The sequence below is a fragment of the Patiria miniata genome, unplaced genomic scaffold, assembly GCF_015706575.1.
Source record: "Patiria miniata isolate m_02_andy unplaced genomic scaffold, ASM1570657v1 HiC_scaffold_29, whole genome shotgun sequence".
Classification (NCBI taxonomy): domain Eukaryota; kingdom Metazoa; phylum Echinodermata; class Asteroidea; order Valvatida; family Asterinidae; genus Patiria; species Patiria miniata.
In genome coordinates this window covers 24,759,099-24,776,072 of record NW_024037068.1, presented here as the reverse complement: position 1 = coordinate 24,776,072, position 16,974 = coordinate 24,759,099, and the positions used below count along the sequence as shown (strand labels likewise).

Here is a 16,974-nt window from a genome sequence, read left to right as displayed (position 1 = left end):
TCTTTTACTGTTTTAAGTCTGATAACTTGTAAGTCTGACTTGTAACTTTTTGTACTTTTCATGGAAATTTCGTGTTTCTTAGGTAGGAATTTAAGATTCTTTTGTAAATTACCTCACCCTTTTATAGATTTAAAAAAAATTACATTACATTTACATTTTGTGTAAAGCGCTATATAAGTGTCATTATTCCTACAATTGTACTATTAGGGAGACACGTTAGCGTAGAAAATTCGGTAGTAGGGAGACACGGGCTTAATAGGGAGACACCTAGGTGTCTCCCTATTGGCGCAGCCCCCCTTTAGAGACAAAAGTTTGGTGTCGCAATTGGGTTATATTTGTTGCTCGTGGTCTAATTAGTAAAAATACCGAAATTCGTGGGAAAAGGATCAGGGAATATTGGGTTAGGGCACATTTAAGTCGGAACATTTTTGTGCACAAGTCTATGGGAAAGTCTCCCTATTACCCCCATTGCCGGTAATTATTATTATTATATCACTATTATTATTATTATCATTAATATGCAAACAGCAATACAAGACACGTCCAATACGGTTGGTCCTTTATCCCACTTCAATTGATTCAGAATAGCCATTGATCGGACTTTGTTCCTGCATCCGTGTATACATGATATGTTTATCTTAATTTTCCTCCAAAGATGGGCCCATAATTACCAACAATGACAGGACGTGGATTGGTGCGAACGACACTTACACGGCGACCATAGAATGCCTCGCCCGAAGCGATCCCCGCGCTACAGTCACTTGGTACGGTCCAAACGGCGACAATATAACCGAAGACACGGACCCCGAACGAGTATCAGTGGAGAACCGCTTTTATTTTGATCAGAATATCGGACATACCGTCGAAAGTCATTTGATCATCAATCCAGTGAATTCCAGCACCGATTATGGGATGTACAGGTGCAGGGCTGCCAACGGCATCGGTACATTTGTCGACCATGAAATACAACTGACAGAAACAGGTAAATTAATTTCAAATGTGTCCTTTGTCACCACTTATTATTTTGGGTTTGAAGATGAATGATTTAGGGTGAGTTCGTTTAGCTCACACGTCTAAGTAAAACTTACACGAACCAGTTCGATTAGCCATCACGTGATCATCGTGTCTGCTCGGTGTCATACACCACTGCCCGACCCTAGCTCGCGAACGGGTCTCTGGTGGCTACCCTGGTGTGTGTGACGTCACCGGACGATTTCATGGATATGAAGGTTAAAGATGTCAGAATTTGGAATACGAAGTGAGTATAGTTGAGAGATGTGTGACACAAATATTGCTGGATATAGTAATAAATAATAATTCAGAGCATATCCTCCGATTTCAGCGATTATTGATCATGTTACAGTGATAAAACGTAATGTGCAAGTGAAGCAGACGACAGTATACCAGGGTTTGTTTACAATTTAAAGTAACCTTCAACAATGCCAAGGCAAGATACACCGCGGCGTTCGATTAGCCTCATTTCGTATCAGGCGCGGATCCAGAGGGGGGTTTGGTGGTCAACCTCCCCCCCCCAGCTCTGTCAAAAAAATATATATATATATATATATATATATCATACAATTTCCTAACAAAAAGTCGACCCCCCACCCTGCTGTGACACCCAAATGAAAATGATAATGTCCGCCTGTTCAAAATACGGTACACCATTCTGTAATCTAGTATCAATAATCGTCGAATTTGAACAACGCCCCCTATTGAAATAAGGTAAACCACCAGAAAGAGTGATCCGTTCAAATTGGACACTGCATTCAGATCTTAATTGACCTGATCCTTTAAAGGGTTAAACTGACACTTCCCTATGTCATTTTCCGAGTCAGTTAGACACGAAAACATTGCCTAAAATATATATCATTTTGACCCTGAAAAAAGTATACATTAAAATAAAGCCCGGATTCTGGATCATTGTCTTAGCCCAATATTTTTTTATTTCAGTCGGCTCCTGTACGGGACGTTGTACAGGGTGTCCCAACAATATATGTCCCTCTGGACGGTGTACAGAATTCTCGTAAATTATGGGAGAAAATCTAATTTAATATTATTATCGATGCGCCCAAATATTTCCTTTCTTGTGTGAAGTTTTTTGTAGGATTCGGTTCAATGGTTTTGAGACAAAGGCCATACATGTAACACCAGTCCATTTTGCACCATTCCAAGTTTGACAATACATACATTGAGAGCGTACATAATGTGTTTCTGTTTTCTCAGGCCCACCCCTGCCTGAATGACCTAAATCACGTTGAACTGTTTTAACAGGTGTTTGAGACACTCATTTATTATAATTAAAGAAGATACACAAAACACATGGCCACAGTCACATATGAGAAATGTCAACAATACTATTCCTTGTTTAGTTTAGTAATTTAATCAAAAAACCAACTTATTAGTTAAATGTTCAACTTTGATTGGTGCAAAATTGTACTGTGTTACTCAATAGCCTTTATTTGGAAAACCGGTGAACCGCATCGTCTGGAAATTAAAAAAAATAGTAAGCCATACAAATAATAAGCCTGACGATTTTGTAAGAAAAGTAGAAATAACTTTCCATTGTTTCTAAATACTGCTACAACCCTGAGAGGGACAATTTGTTTGGGACACCCTGTATTGTCACACTTAGAATGGGGCAACATGGTCTAGTGTTACATTAATGGCCTTTGTTTCAAAACCACTGAACCGAATCCAACAAAAACTCCACACAAGAAAGAAAAATGTTTCGGCTTATCAATTAGTTCTATAGTTGAACTTGAATTTTTCCCCATAAATAACGATAATTCTGTGAACCCTTCAGATGGACATTTTTTGTGGGACATCCTGTATTTGTTAACGGAGCGCTTACTGAAATACAAGTATTTTTTTATCAAAATGGGCATCAGATTCACTCTGTTTTATTTTTTTCCTGAACGTGTAGGAAAACCTGAGCCGCCAAAGGTACTGCGGGTGCGCGTATCAAGTACGACAATCTATGTCAGTTGGCAGTGGGGGTATGACGGAGGCGAGAAGTACGAGGACTTTTGGGTCAACATTCGCAAGATTCCTGAAGAGTTCGACCCACATGCCTGGGTCCGATACCATCGTTATCAATTTTCCATGCAGATGTTAGACCTTCAATTTGACACCCCTTACCAAGTAGCAGTGTATGCAACTAACAGACTTGGCTCCAGTCCTTATTTGGCTGTGGACGTGCGAATGAACCGTAAGTCATAACGTAAGATAAATCAGACTGGAGATCCGACCTAATAACAAACACATGTATTAGAAGACAGGCAGGCAACGGCCTCGTACTTTTATCGCCTGCTTCTCCTGCACACTAGCCTTTCGCCAAGGCTAATGTGGCTTTAACTGACATTCATAAATACCTCAGACAGTTTAGCTATTCCTATTGGTCGAGAGCCCGTCACGTGGCCGGTCTTAAACGGATGATAAAGACATGTCTAGCTGGTCTTAAACACTTTCCCAGTGTCACAATAAAATGTGGACTCCTAAAATTCCAGTGCCTCTTACCGTTTCATTGGTTGAACGTTCACAATCCTCACGTAGGCATGCGCAACACTACCAGCGAGTCAACATTTTTTAGTTCTAAATTCAAAACGCAAAGCCCCAGGTGCGTGCTGCGCGACATCGCGCAGAACATGCTACGCGCGAGTCAATCTCCATAGAAGGGTTGTTTACATCTTAGGCCAAGTTCGGGCAAGGACCATTAGTCGACTAGTGGTTGATTTGTGACGCACCTTACGCCTGCGCACTGATAGCAACGTGCAAACGTCTCTAGTCAAACGCTGGTCAAAATGTCATCGCAAAACTTCTGGATCCTGGCTCTCTGCTAGCGTTTGGTTACCAGCGAAGCAACCAACCCCAGTCAGCTGGTTCCAAATAGTCGACTAGCGTAGTCAACCACCGTCGACTAGACAGAGTTCGGGCAAACGTTAGTTAACCATTGGTCAACTATAGTCCTTTCGCGAACTTGGTCTTACTCGCCAGCTGAACACTCCATTATTTTGCTAGAGGGATGTTTCAAAAAGCATAAAGTGAAAATTAGGATTTTTTGAACGAATTATTTTATAGTTTATTACCGAAAAGGTATTTATGAATGGGAATAAATATGTGCTTGGTCGGTATTTATCACTCTGCTCGGGTAATTATCAGCACCCAGACTCTATAAGCAGTCTTAAACAGAGTGATAAAAACCTCCGGAGCACTCATTTATTCCCTTATTATTAGACGGAGCGGCAAAGCCGCGAAGTAACTGGAGCGAAGACTAGTCAGGTTTTTCTTTATTTCTCGATTTTTACTACCCTAAAATAGACTTGACTCAAGTCGGAATTGCCTTAAGTCGGAATCTTAAAAGAAAAAAAAGTAGCGAAAATCACTTAGTTTACGCCTTCCCAGATGCCCGACAAGGTACACTTCAGCGCGCGTTCCACTTCAGTGCCATATAACAATGCGCACACACTGTATGTACATTGTACAACACGCGTATTACACGTACATATGTGTGTGCATGTATTGCAGAGCATGTGCATACATGTGGTGCAAAAGTTAGCAATTCTGACTTGATCAATCTGCCATCAGCACCGCCCCCCCCCTCGCGTGAACGCGCACGTATTCATCGATGCATATGCAACACCATCTCTATGCATATGCAGCAACATCGCTTGGCCAATCAAATTAACCAATTTTTGAAGACTCGTTTATTATTTTCAGTAGGTATGAAAGGCTGGATAACAATCTGCAAATGTTTAAAAACGTAATGTTAATTGTAGATTTCAAACACATTATATTGGGATGATAATGCTAAGATCAGCTGCTCTTGGATTGAATTGATAAAGAATATGACATTCAAATGTCATTCAAAACAAAAGGGAATTTTTATTGGGGTTAACCTGTAAAAGATGTTGCGACCAGGTACCCAGAGCCGTTTCAAAGCTTTCGAACGTACGCGTGTGTGTATCTGTTTCTACTCCTCACTATGGGATGCGTGTGCGTTCTCCACGAAACTTTGGCTGCGCGAATACGGAGACAACGCTGATTGCCTGTGAGGAATAATATCAAAACAATCTGCACGCGTTTTTAAGAATAAAAACGCTCATTACCTGAAATACTGTGATATGATTGGTTTCTACCGAAATCGGTAGAGGACAATCACATCGAGAATTAATTTCCATAGACTGTTTTCAAACGTGGAACAAACCAGCGCGTACGCTTGGCAGATTGACCAAGTCTGGGTTGCTGCAACCTCGTCCCCAGTGCTTACTTTATTTCCAACCGCGTTTCCAATAGTAAACCATGGATAGGAAACTTTCTTCTTGTATCCTGATTGGATACCCCAATTGGCTAGTAATGGATTTATATCGTGTATTTGGTGCTATTATTCTTACAACGTGCAGTACGTGTTTCGCGATCATTCGTCCACGCCTTCTCGAAAATACTAATTTCCTTTCCAATTTGCTCATATTAATATGAAATAATTATACTGCATGTTGTCTCGATAAGATCGTTACAGTTTGATTTCAAAAATCGTGTTTTCGTAACTCACGCCGTGCTCGCGCTGCTACGAATTGACTCTGTTTTTACCCCAGACACCGCATACAAAAACAAACGCTAATGTGTAACGCATATCCAGGCACCAGACTGTTCCTCATTTGCATACGTGTTCAAAAATCTTGCACATGCAAATGATCCAATACCAGGGTGAGAGAGCAGGTAGTGGTGGGCGCGTTCTGCTCGACACCCTGGGGACGAGGTTGGGGTTGCTGCATCACTTGAAAATAACATGTACATGTACGTTTTTAACATGATGGTCCGGATTCGACGCATGAGGGCGCGCGTTATGTACTGTTAGGACGTATGCGGTAAGCGCTGCGAGTGGATTTACTATAGGCACAGACCGAGCGCAACCCAGACTTGGCCAAGTCTACCCTAAAAGGGTAGCAAAATTCCAACCAATCATTAGCCTTATAAATCGCGCATGGCTACTACCCGGACCCGCGCGCACGCGCGCACGCGCCTAAATCAAGTTTGAAAAGGCCAACCTCGTCCCCGTGGGTACGATCTTGCAGCACCATGTTGTTTTCCATCATGCCTTGCGCGATCGTAACCCCTGGAATTGTGTAATTTAAATATGCGGAAATACGGTACATTATAATTAGGACTGCAGTTTACCCGTTTTACGCGCCGACGCCATCTTAAAAATGTTGAAAGTTGTGTTTTTGAAAAATCAATGCTTTCAAACATAAGGTTAGGACATTGTGTTTTTTAGCAAAGATTTGTTTTAAAGAAACGTACCCCTTTCGTCCCTTTACAACTGCAGATACAGGGGGGGGGTTAGCAAAAAACGAGGCTGCCATAATCCATAACGTACAGGCATCGCGCAGTTTTGAATATTCGTACGTGACGAGACGTGCAAAGCACGCGAGCGCATTACTTGCGCGCCCGGCGGGCAATCTTCGAAATGCCCGCATCTTCGAAATGCCCGCCAGTCAGCGTCACTTACGTCATCATCACGGCCAGGGGTTAGTGTAAGGAACGAAGGAACGCGCACGCGCCCCTGGAGTCAAGGCTGTGAAAAGGCCTCTAGGCTTCGCCACTCGCGAACGCTGGCTTTGTGTTTGCTCCAGTCGCGTCGTGATTTCGCTGATTCGCCGCTCTACTAAGCCACGGTGGCCTTGCCGAAAGACTACCTGCACACCCATGCGTCACGCTATTAACCAGCACCCTATTGGAATATGATATACACACGCAGATTATTTAAACTAGCTTGATCAATACGTCACTCGTCATTCTGACCAATGCACTCGCTGCACGGGATCAGACTTAAAATGACTCGCCATTTTGAATCTATGTTCAGACTAACAATAAGCCATTTCGAGTTGTGTCACAATTCAAAGCAATATCAGACATTATCAGATAGATAGCAATATCAAATTGCATTTCCGGTTCAACGTTAATCTCCAAAATGAGACGAATTTCCCGAAACTTGGACGATTTAGAAGCCTACATTCGTAAAATACAAAGCACCAAGTAAATATTCACCAAGTGAAATAATGTTGGTGGGAATTCGAAATTGGAATTTACTATACATGTAGAGCCCATTAACTTTCTGTGACGAAATGGAAGTATCTTTTGATTGGAATGTAAATGATACAAGTGTTAGAGTAACCTCGGAAACCTGTACTTAGGAGGACCAGTGGTTCCCTTGTTCCGTTATTTGAACTTGCTTCTCGAACTGTGTCCCCGCTTTGTTTACGAAACCGTTTGAGGACTTGGGTTCAGGTCATAGGGTTTATTGTTTATTCACGCCAAAGATAACCAGGAACAAATGGTTTCATGCGAGAAATAGTTTCATGCGAGAAATGCTCGTAAAAAAACACCATGCATTATTCTTGTGAATACGCAAAAATACATACTGCTTAAGCAGTTCCCCTGCTGGTCCGATTGAGTAAAGCCCCTCCCCATCAATCACTCTCCGAGTAAGCGTCTTGTCACCAGCTGCAAACTAATCCAATTTGCTAATCAACCTCTAACAATTCTTTGCACTTTTGTTCCCTTCCATATCTGTTACACTACAGCTGCAAGCCCGTTTATAATGGGTAAGTGTATTGATCTTGGTGTATTACGGCTTGTGTATGATTATTTGAATGTGCTTTAATCGCATTTCACAAGCAATATTTGTTTAACTAATAATGTGACAGGTTAAAACAATTCATGTTAAAGGGATATTACGGGCTGAATTGGATTGTTAACATACACTTTTCACAGGTCCAGTTGAACGGAATCTAACCTAAAAAGCTTTTTTTACAACGGACGCGGTGGAGTACGCATACGTATTTCCTGTCGTTTTCATTCAATTTACGATCGTTCTCATTCAATGTACGATACACCTTGTGTGTATTACATTAGATACACACAGTACCAACACACTAATGCTGTTTCTTACACGTCCGCAGAATACGTCCACTATGCGGCTGGACTCACAACTAGCACCGTCGATCCGGCTCGATTTTTTTGTGAACCCGAAATTCGTTGTCGCTTGGTTCTCGCAAGAATACATTTAAAAAGTCCCATGTTTTAAAGGATGGTTGTGTGGACGTTTATATTATACAATTGGGCCCATTCCAGGCTACATAACAACATTATATTTAGCGATTTATCATAATATGCCACCTTAGACTAAACACGTGTGTGCGTTTGTGCGTTTTTCAATTTTCGTTTGGAAGGCAAACTAGGCATTGTTGTATATGAGTAAAACAGTCACGAGTCTCATGTTACTCTCAATATATATTTAAGAAAAAAATAAAATCATTTATCTTAATAAAAATGATACAGAACTTTTGATAAACACAAGGCTCTTAAAACGAAGAAAAAGGTCAGTAGATAACAGCATATCAAACTAACCTCTTGTCAGGTATAACCGTGATATACATCCAGTCAGAAGGCAAGTTTGTCATCAGCGGTATACCGGAAGACGACGACGCCGGAACCTGCCTAGGACTTGAGGGGAAGCTTGGCGCACCCACATGGGAAGTTGTGAGTCTGAGGCCAGACCTGGACTGCATTCAGCGTGACGGGGAGTTCCTGTACTCCGACCCGATTTCCACTGACCGCTTCGATTGTCGATACTGTCGGGACAAAGTGTGCAGTTCCTCGTCTTTTGTTGACATCGGTAAGTGTGTATGCTACTTGGTTTGAATTGAGGGCACACATGTGAAGCATCATCGAGTAATTGGGGACAGGATTCAAATAGTGAAAGTCCTGGTTTAGAAAACGTGTACCAAACCAACGGTAGCTGTTGCCAAAAAGTTGAGTACAATGTATAAACAAAAGATAGATGATGATGATGAACGATAGAAAATCCTCAATAGAGGATAATGGGGTCGCCAATGCCCGAGAGGTCCTTAGTTTGGATTCGTGTATAAAACATATGGGAGGTCTTCCTAAAAAGTTAACAAGAGGGACAATAGGGGGTTCCCGATTGCAGGAAAATACATACTTGGGCGAATATAGTAAAACACCACTGGATGTGTATGAGTATGTAAACACCAGCAATCGTGGACCGATGACAAAAGGGTTAGGACACAAACAATACGACCACATTGACCGATAGTCCACGATTGAAATTCGTCCACAAAACCAATGAGAGCTGTTGCCAAAAAGTAAGAGTACAAACAAAGGAATGAGGATTAGGGACAGTTGGGGTCCACGAATCTGGTGTTTACAAAGATGGGTGCTAGTGTGTGTTAGTATGGTAACACCGGCAATCGTGGACCAAAGGGCTAGGGCAAAAATAATACGTCCACGATTGACCAAAGGTCCGAGATTGAAATTCGTGCACAAGGCAATAACAGCTGTTTAATCCTAATCATAATTCCTTTGTACAAACAAAGGAATGAGGATTAGGGACAATGGGGGGGGGGGTCCACGATTGCCGGTGTTGACGAAGATGGATGTGTTGTAAAAGCCCACGCGTATCGGACCAATGAGGGGAATTCCTTTCCTACTAGACAGTTCCCATTTAGCAACATAATACGAAACCAATGACAGGCGCTGCAAAAACAAGTACAAAAGTACAAAAAGTACAAATCAACAAACAATTGGTTGTTCTCTACTTAAGTCAAACACAAACATTAATGTGGAAGACTACGAAATCTGCAGATGTACGTTTTAGATTACGAAATAGGAAAGGCAATAAAATTCTCCACAGGGTCTCCACAAAGATTTCCGGAAATCGATATATGGATTTTACTCAAAAACTGGGATTTTCCAAGGTATACTTTAGCGGTCGAAAATTATTAAGTATTTTATGTAATGAATATTTGGTCTGAATTCTAACCCAGGAGATTAATTCTGGTTCAAGTTTGAGCGTTTTAAAAAAAAAAAAATTTCGACCCTTTGAGCTTTCTGAACACGAGAACAAAGCAATGCATCTACAATGATACACATGTATGTTGTCTTAACCCTAAAAGGGCCGGGGGCGGAATCCAGCCCCCCCCCCTCGATTTTTTGCCGCGATAGCCTTTAAAATATTTTTTTTTGCCACCCCAGCTGTTATGACTTTTTGACCTCGAGCCTTGCGCATCTTTTGACACCAAAAATATAAAAATCGGAAAAGGGGTTGTCGCGCAGCGAAATTTTTTCGGCGCTACGCGCCGTGAAAACTGAATGTCCCCATATACGTCGTGTACACAGACCAGAATTACCATTCATACATATGAATAATTAATTAGCCATAATTCCGAAACACTTTGACCTATCGTCATGAAATGTCTTGGGTATGTTCATGAAGAGTTGCTCTATGCATGTAACGATGTAATTTTCGTCACTCGATGGTCGAGATCTTGGGGTAGGGGGGCTGAATCCCCCCCCCCCCCCCCCCCCCCGCTGAAAGATGGTCAAAATAACCCGGCCCTTTTAGGGTTAATGGTATCTTTTAAATCTCCCACCATGTATAATCGAAAAAAAAACACGCTTTATTATAGATTCAGTCGGTACATTTGGGATCCATTTGTTTTTCGTGTCCCTGTTACTTCTGATATTAGATTTTATAAATTCAGGTAACATTATTTAATGATTTCTACCTCAAAGATTGATTATTAAAACCAAAGTATCTGACTCACAAAATAACAGTAGTTTGATTATTTATACTTTTATGGCAATATACACAGGTCGGGTGTATTAACAAGGGAACCAACATTGCTCGCATTTTGGATCCCGAATATGTGGACTGACCATTATAGCAAGATTAATTAAACTCATTCACTCTATTTTGTTTACCAAACTGTTTCGGTGTACAGTACCTATACCGACTCCTGAGCCCAACGGTCCAACCGATAGTAAAGTGGTGGTCATAGTCGCGGTGAGCGTGTCTGCTGGTATTTTCTTTCTGACATTGGCCATTGCAATGTGTTACTTCTGCAAGTGCTTCAGCTGTGGCAAGGTCAGCCCTCGGAGTAAGCCAAGTTTATTAAAAGAAACATCCACTTGGTATTCTCCAAATATTGAACTCAGAATATATTGACCAAGGTTAAAATATTTCATGATGATAATTTTTCTTGCATCGGATTGCAGGTAAATGTGTCTTGCATGCGAACATTGGAACACGTTTTTGTATTCAAAGGAGATATTGTCAGAACATAACTTCCAAACTACTAAAAGATAAAAAAAGAAAACAAAGTTTTCGATATCCAGATAGTCAAAAATGTTTTAAAAAGTGTTAAAAAACAGCTGTTATGAAAATATTATGAATCACACTCATCCTTCTGAACATATTTATGTTTCTCGTTTTGCAGATGAGTTGAGAAGGAATGGACCACAACCAAATCCGTAAGTACTAAATAGACGGGTTCGCACGAAGAAAAAGCAAAGAGTCTTTAATGCAGGAACAGTGTCTATCACACTAAGATTAATTAAAAGGATAATTGTAACGTTGAATACAACGATCTTTTACCGGGTGCAAAAGGAACATGGGTGCTTTAGAAATAAATTGCCAGCTGCCAATGACTTTTATGAACTAAAAATAAAATTTTAAAAAGTAAAAAAAATTTACAAATTACAAATTTCAAATTAAGGCGCGGAAAATAAAAAAAAAATCCAAAGAGAAGTGTTTGTGTAACAATTGTAATGACTTAAATAGTAGGCTAAAAGCAGGTACATTTCGATTCTTTAGAAAACTAAAACCCCAAAATTAGTACATTTGTAGGTACCGTTGACATTTCCTTTTCTTTACATGTTTAAGTGGAATGTTACTTCAAATTTCTAGCGAGTCCCGTTTGTACCTGGAATTGTTCGCAGAGACTATTCACAACAACTGTAGCTTCTTAAAATAATCTACAGTAAAGTGTAGATTTGTAATATTACCTACCTTTTTAACAACAGTGTGACGTCACAGAAATATGTAAAATGAAAGGAAGGCTGGCTGGTTCTTAAATCTATATGGCTGCCTCCACGGAATGTTGTCTGGCGACTGACATGCTGATGAAACTAAGATTACTGAATAGGTTGCATACATATGTTCCCCAAAACCTATGTTCCCCAACCAATGCCTTTGTTCCCTAAACTCTAACCCTAACCCTACAGATTTGGGGGAACTAGGAACATAATAGGTATTGGGAACATCGGTTGGACCCAACTGAATGCATGCAGAGTAGCTTATCGGACTGTGTGTACCCACTGAGGTCTCGAGGCATACCACCATCTGAAAAGATGATTAAGCCGTAATCTGTGTTGTTGACTCAAGACGCCGACTCGATGAGCATTGTCAACAAAACAAAAATTGACTCTTGGAAACAATGACTTGGTTACAATTGCTGACTGCATAGCAGTGATGGCTCACTGGCTAGGTAGGCTGATCTCTAGCGACTCCACTGAACCTCTTGCCTGTCCCCAAAGCTATCTGTGAAGCATGCTGGATCGAACATGACAGGTTAGGTTGTGCCTCCCTTAGTCCAAATAGTTGTTTCGAAGACTGCAGCCTAGGTGAAAATTAATGTTGAAACGAGTTGAACTGGTTTCAATTGGATTTTTGTTTTCCTTATAGCAAAGGGAATGACTGATCTTCCTATATATTCAGCTACAATTTGATTGCTTTAGGCGGCTCAGAAATATCGTTCAGATTAGATAGCAGGTTAGTTTGATGAATGGACGGAAGGTGTGCATATTCTTGGCTGGGCGTAAGTGGCAAGATGCTAGTTTTATGCTTTTCTTTTGCCTAATCAGGTCAGTTGCGGTTTTCAACCCTTCGTGCGACGAACCTCCAAGCTACGTGCAAGCAGCTGGTAAGACCGCTTTGTTGGCTTCCAAAGACGACAAACTTCCGTTGCCATATGCAATTAGTTATTCCAGTTTTAAACCGTGTGTCTGCGTGAATTGGTACTGGTATAAACTTTGCTCGGCATTTCCATAAATGTTCAGTCCACTTTCATTAGGATGAAGAGAGTGCAACTGATAACCAGTCAATATTTTTTACCGGAGAACCATTACGTCCATCTTATTAGTCCGAATTATAGAGTGCATGTTGACTAGATGTCGGCTCAGATGGCACCTAATGGGTTCAAGAACTCAATGTCCTCATAAAATTGCTGTTGTCACGGGCAACATTGTCAAAAGCAATTATCCAGTGGCGATTTGCTTTTTTTCGCCCCTTCAAAATTGGGCTCAAAGTCCAGGGCCGTTTACAGTGTGAGTGATATATTGATCAACAATAAAAACATAAACAGAACTCAGCAGTACCTAAAAGTAAAACATTCCCATCAGTTAAGCTATTACGATGACACCAACATATTGATAACCCCTCAATCAAATTAAATTCAGCTAAACAACATTTAGACATGAATGTGCACAGTCCTGCATGAAACTGATCGAGATCTTCTAAATCCGGTGTTTAATTTTAGAATTGGATGTTAATGCTGGCAAAAATGATGATGAGCCCCCACCAGCGTACGATGATTGTGCATCATCTAACGCAGCCCTGCAGGCCACAGATGAAAACGAAGAACAAGTCTAATTTCCTATTGGACCGTGCATGGAGCAAGGGAAGCACACGAGGATGCAAGATTAGTACCGTTTTGGTTAAAAAGAGAAGGGTTAGCATTTTGTTTGCCCTTATTAAGAAGAGAATTAATTACATTCCAAGTACCTTTAATGTTGCATTTTACCTCATTAAATTTTTAATGGAGATAACTTTATGTGGAAAATTAAATAAGAGAGTTTAGGTTATATTTGTAGCAGGTATAGACAGATTTATTGTGCGAAGTAGGTTTCTTCCTGAATTTTCTATACAAATAATTTTTACACCTAACTGAATGGTAAATACCGTCAGTTAACCAAGTGGATTTGAGTTTATCATGACGGCATTTTACCTCGTGTAACATGTAACAGAAATGTATTGAACATACTATGAATATCATTTGATGACGTTATTTCATCCCATTCAGTATCATTCAAGTCATGAATATAATTGTCAATATTATTGTGGTTAAAGTCACGCTTTTTACATGTGCGATCAGGTTACTCTCTTTCTTTATTTAAGGTTTCCAATTACTAAAAATACAGGAAGATGGTCACTGATATCGGTCACCAAAACACCGGCAGGATGAGTTTGATAAACACTGGTAAAAATATTATCAATAAGAGTTGCACTTTCCGTAGAAATCCTGGTTGGTAGCATAGAAAGAATGAGATAATAAGGTATCCATGAAGCTTTGAACGCTATTATCAGTATCACATTTCATTAAGTTGATATTAGAATCGCTCATAATGTAACACGATTTATTCTCATTATCTATTTGTGATAATATTGTATCAACACTTTCAATAAAGTCATTACATGTCACACAAGGAGGTTTATAAACAATTCCAACGATGATATTCGCTTTACCTGCGTTAACAAGTTCAATCAAACATGATTCAATATCAGAATTAGTAAGACATAAGTCAGTGCGATTTGTATACGCTAGGTCAGGTTTCATATATAGTGCAACACCACCACCTCTTTTGTTTTGTCTACAGTTACCTTCAATAGTGTAATGAGGTATTTGTATAGGGAGTCATGTATATCCTTTAACCAGGTTTCAGATATTCCAATAACTGCAAAACTATTTTGTAATATATTTAAATATTGAACAATGCTTGAAATGTTTCTTGGTAGACTACGAGCATTAAAATGCAGCAGCTTAATATCATTGCTATTGTTAAAATTATCTAAAAACCCATCTTCATTATAAAATTACAGTTATTGTAACGAATATCAAAATGTACACTTGATCTATGTCGGAATGCATTAACATTAATGGCTGATTAATAACGCATCATTCACTCACCAATATTTGGAGGACCCATCTTTGCCAGTTGAATGAACCAAATGTATTCTTCATGGTTTGTCTCACACCAGTACACAAAGCAAAAACACAGAAAACACACAAGTAACGGAACTGCATTATAATATTAATCACCAAGTGAGGCGTGGGTTTCGGGCTTCTCCCCCAAGACGGTATGATCTGAAGGGCCCATCACGTATCTTGTATCGGATATTGCTGGAACAGACCACGGGATAAATGCGAAGTGGACCCTCTCTTGGTTCTGGAAACGCCGTAGATGGGTTTCTCTTAGATCCTTCCGTTTGGGATCTTACTTTTGGTGTGACATCATCTGTGATGAATATATTTTTGCCCTTGAACTTATTGTTCTTGAGGTGCTTGGCTGCATTTTTTCAGTATGTACTGGCGATCGCTGTAGCGGAGAAGGCGACAGTGGATTGGCCGTGGTCGCGGTTAGTGAGTTCAGCAGATGGGCCATATGGAACGCCAAAGCCGCCTTCTATAGTTCGATTTCATTCCATAATCAATTTCATCATTCCATTTGGCGATTCCATCATTTCACTCGGCGATTCCATCATTTCATTCGGCGATTCCATCATTCCATTCGGCGATTCCATCATTCCATTCGGCGATTTCATCATTCAATTCGGCAATTCCATCATTCCATTCGGCGATTTCATCATTCCATTCGGCGAGTCCATCATTCCATATCGGCGTTCATCCTTTCATTCGTCTATTTCGCATTTGATTAAGCCATTCTACATTTCATTCAGCAATTTCGCCCCTCTTGCACTTCATGCTATTCTGCATTTCGCATTCCATGCAGCTATTTCGCATTTTATGCAGCTATTCCGCATTTCATTCGGTCCGGCAGCGTCCATCCGTACGGAAGCGTTAAAGGGATATAACACAAAGTAAAAAAAGAAGAAAAAAGTCATAATTAGGACTTATTATTAAGTCATTGTTATGACTTATATCTTATAATAATGACTTAGTGTTTAGTCATAATTATGATATATATCTCATAATTACGACTTAGTAATTGTTAAATCATAATTCTGACTTTTATCTCATAATTATGACTTATTAATAAGTCATATTTATGACTTATATCTTATAATAATGACTTATCATTAAGTCATGACTTATATCTTATAATTACGACTTAGTATTAAGTCATTATTATAACATATAAGTCATAAATAAGACTTAATAATAAGTCATAATTATGAGATATAAGTCATAATTATGATTTAACAATTACTAAGTCGTATTTATGATATATATCATAATTATGACTTAATAGTCATTATTATAAGATATGTCATAACAATGACTTAATAATAAGTCATAATTAAGACTTTTTTTTTTTACTTTGTCTTATGTCCCTTTAACGCTTACGTACGGATGGACGCTGCCAGACCGAATGAAATATGGAATAGCTGCTTGAAATGCAAAATGGCTGCATGAAAAGCGAAATGCAGAATAGCATGAAGTGCAAAAGGGGCGAAATTGCTGAATGAAATGTGGAATGGCTAAATCAAATGCGAAATAGACGAATGAAAGGATGAACGCCGAATGGAATTATGGAATCGCCGAATGGAATGATGAAATTGCCGAATGGAATGATGGAATCGCCAAATGGAATGATGGAATCGCCGAATGGAATGATGGAATCGCCGAATGGAATGATGGAATCGCCGAATGGAATGATGAAATTGCCGAATGTAATGATCAAATTGCCGAATGGAATGATGAAATCGCCGAATGGATTAATGAAATTGATTACGGAATGAAATCGAACTATAGAAGCCGGCTTTGGCGTTCCATAGGGCCAATCCTTGGTGGAGGTCCTGTGCTGTGTGCACGGTCGATCTCAATGATGTGGATCCGACGATTTGAATGGAATAAGTTTAAAAAGAAATTGTAATATACACATTAATATCAGTATCCTTGTTTTATACTGTGTAATTTTACATAGCGCTAGCTAGACTTTTCTGGTGGATTCTTTAATAATGTAATGTGTATGTAAATAGCTTTTCTCACATCGCAACTATTTACATGTTTTGGCAAGTTTTTATTTGAAGTCAGTTGCTTAAGAGAATGCTAAAGCAAATAATTTGTTATCTATTAGCTTATTGAATGATAT

At 39.8% G+C, this 16,974-nt stretch overlaps 1 protein-coding gene across 1 annotated transcript; it reads left to right on the top strand.

Moving 5' to 3' along the window:
- Window positions 1-6,466: 6,466 nt before the first annotated feature.
- LOC119735303 lies at window positions 6,467-15,360 on the top strand. Its single transcript, XM_038209002.1, has 7 exons — window positions 6,467-6,527; window positions 7,584-7,604; window positions 8,420-8,677; window positions 10,806-10,961; window positions 11,301-11,334; window positions 12,727-12,785; window positions 13,401-15,360. The coding sequence occupies exons 1-7, from the start codon at window positions 6,467-6,469 to the stop codon at window positions 13,511-13,513; spliced, it is 702 nt and encodes a 233-aa protein (XP_038064930.1). The 3' UTR covers window positions 13,514-15,360.
- The last annotated feature ends 1,614 nt before the right edge of the window (window positions 15,361-16,974 follow it).

What these genes read in the sequence shown, in the direction of transcription:
- LOC119735303 (XM_038209002.1), top strand. Translation starts at nt 6,467, where the DNA reads ATGCCCGCATCTTCGAAATGCCCGCCAGTCAGCGTCACTTACGTCATC. An exon ending in CTCGTCTTTTGTTGACATCG is followed by an intron (nt 8,678 to 10,805) that starts GTAAGTGTGTAT and finishes TTCGGTGTACAG; the next exon opens with TACCTATACCGACTCCTGAG. An exon ending in AAGCTACGTGCAAGCAGCTG is followed by an intron (nt 12,786 to 13,400) that starts GTAAGACCGCTT and finishes GTTTAATTTTAG; the next exon opens with AATTGGATGTTAATGCTGGC.